This window comes from Hakea prostrata, chromosome 9, assembly GCF_041222555.1.
Source record: "Hakea prostrata isolate BN-2017 chromosome 9, UWA_Hpros_2, whole genome shotgun sequence".
Taxonomy (NCBI): domain Eukaryota; kingdom Viridiplantae; phylum Streptophyta; class Magnoliopsida; order Proteales; family Proteaceae; genus Hakea; species Hakea prostrata.
In genome coordinates, this window is record NC_142608.1 from 59,914,198 (window position 1) to 59,916,700 (window position 2,503).

The 2,503-nt window shown below is 38.0% G+C and overlaps 1 protein-coding gene across 1 annotated transcript; it reads right to left on the reverse strand.

Annotated features, from left to right (window-relative positions):
• Nucleotides 1–773: 773 nt before the first annotated feature.
• On the reverse strand, nucleotides 774–2,230 carry LOC149005876 (uncharacterized). Its single transcript, XM_089169681.1, has 2 exons — nucleotides 2,153–2,230; nucleotides 774–2,026 (listed from the first exon to the last, which is right to left on the reverse strand). Exon 2 carries the CDS (start codon nucleotides 2,016–2,018, stop codon nucleotides 816–818), a length of 1,203 nt encoding a protein of 400 aa, XP_089025807.1. The 5' UTR covers nucleotides 2,019–2,026; nucleotides 2,153–2,230; the 3' UTR covers nucleotides 774–815.
• Between the last annotated feature and the right edge of the window lie 273 nt (nucleotides 2,231–2,503).

Here is a 2,503-nt window from a genome sequence, read left to right on the forward strand (position 1 = left end):
TTAGGTTTGCTTCCAAGAGTTCCACCGCTGTTAGAAGTTCCACAGCTAATCAAACACCAGTTCTTACATTCAAGACATTCAATAATCTGTCAATTATGATTGTTCAATTGGTAATAATCAACATTTCTGAGTGAAGAAATCATAGAGTTGGCTCTCCGTACATGTGGTACATGTAACATTTCTTCCCCTATTAGGTTATTAATGTGACCATTTGTTTATAAGAACAAAAAAATGTTGGATTATTATCAACCAAATAATCTGTGATGGTATCTGAAATAGCCCTTTACTTCTTGTTTTATGGAAAATTTATTAGATGTGAACATTAGAGCGACGAGGAGAGAAAGAGAGAAAGAGAGAAAGAGAGAAATACTAAAGCAGCTAATACCAACAATTCGTAGAGTCTGCATCATCTTGTACAAAGGACGATTTCCAAGACAATACAGAAACCAAGCCGATGGATTCTAAATAATGATTGTCTTGGACTTCTTTTAATAAAGACATTAGATTCGTTTCTTTCATAGACAAGATTGGTCAAACAGTCTTTCATGTTGTTGGACAAATTTATCATTTGGCCAATGAAAACAGTAACTACAATCTAATTGCTCTTCATTATAATGTTTTATCTGGCGATATGATTGAAACAAAACACAAGCCCTTCTCTCTCTATCAGAATTTATTTGTTACAAACTCTCTCTCTCCCTCCCTCCCTCTCCTAAACAAACAAGAGACAAAGCATAATCTTCAACAGAGTGTTTAATTAGTACTTAAACAAGCAAGATACAAGTAAAGCAGGACCTGGGCATGTATTTCTCTAGTCAGCCACGCATCCCCACACCAAAGCGAGTATTGGGAAAGATGAGAACCAAGCCACTACATGCAATACTCACAATCAGAGGCAAACTCTTCATGAGTTCAGCAACTACAGTTTCATGTGCAGGCATCAAACACTCTCTTACTCGCTTGTCTGACAACGCAAACACTGCAAATACAATAACAGACATGAATGCATGCACCACATCTGTGATCTTCAGTTTATACTTATCTTCTTCGTTATGATACTTTTCCTTTGTATGATCAGAAGTGAACAACAGCAACCCTTTCTTAGTCACAATTCCATGGTATACCTTCTTACCATCATGAAAGCTGTCTACCAATTGAAAGAAGAAGCAGGATAAAACACAGAAGGTCAGGAGATTGATCATCATAACAAAATTCACTGTACTACACTTGCCATTTTCAGATATCGGCGCGATAAGCATGTTGAAGATCAAAAGAGTACCACTGGGTAGGAAATTAACAAGCACAGATGCCTTTGATGGAACTTGCTTCAAGAATCCTCCAGCTGAGTTTGTTGCCTTTGTTCCTTTCTCTGGAGTTTCGACATTGATAGTGACAATGCTTCGACCGGTGAGACGAAATTCGTTATTGTAAAGCATCTCAACCAGTTCATAGAAATCCTTTGGTTGATTGTTCTTGGTGATCTTCATTGAACTGAATGTTTCATAGCCAGGGACATCAGGTAATCCATTAAGGGTGTATTCAATGAGCTCCTCATCTTTAACATGGCTACCCAGCATGTCAAGTCTATTTGCCAGAGCTTTCACCGTATGAACATATTCCTCAACGTTGGAATCACCCTTTTTGATGGTCTGAATTTGCTTCTTCAGATCTTGGATATGAACCTGTTCTTGTGACTTAAACATACGATGTAAAGCATCCCATAGTCCTTTTGATGTCTTCTGCCCTGATACTATTTCCGCCATTGGAGCTGAAAGAGTTGTGAAAAGCCAGCTGAGGAGAAGCTGGTCTGTCCGATGCCATTGATCAAACTCAGCCTCATTCTGATCTTTCAGTGGAGGAGGGGAATCCTCAACAAACTTCAGAAGGTCCTGTGATTTCAACACTGATTGTATTTGTAAGAGCCAACTTAGATAATTATTTTTGTCCAATTTATGTGTCATCAAACTGGTCATCAAATGAAAATCTGGCATATTCTTTGGCAACGATGGTGAAGACATGGCAGAATCTGCAACGAGGGTTTTGATTATATTTTACACCATCAAGTGATATCCACGGCAACAAATGAAACGAAAAAAAGAAAAGAAAGAAACCATCTTAAACCAAAGAGAAGAGAGTTAGAGAGACAACTAACCTGAAGCTTTAGCTACCAAGGAATTAAACAACCACAGAAGTGAATTTTTGAACCCTTCTGCAGTCTTGCTTGCCTGGTGACCACTGTGATCTGGGTTTATATCATATCAAATGGAGACTTCTGGAAGCCGACCAAGATTAGTTGGGTATGGATATCAAGATTATTTTCTAAATCTTTATAGGAAGACCGAAGAAGAACAGGTCTTTTTGTCTTTTTATTTTTTCCGGTCAAGGTGTTTTGTCAACAGTACTGCTGTAAAAAAGACAATGTCTGTAAAGTAACGTCAAATTAAGTACATCTGTACATATTAAGACGAGATTGATGTGATTCACTTCACTCGGAACTCGGAAG

Excerpts from the sequence above, each read along its gene's own strand:
- LOC149005876 (XM_089169681.1), bottom strand. The coding sequence starts at position 2,018 with ATGTCTTCACCATCGTTGCCAAAGAATATGCCAGATTTTCATTTGATG.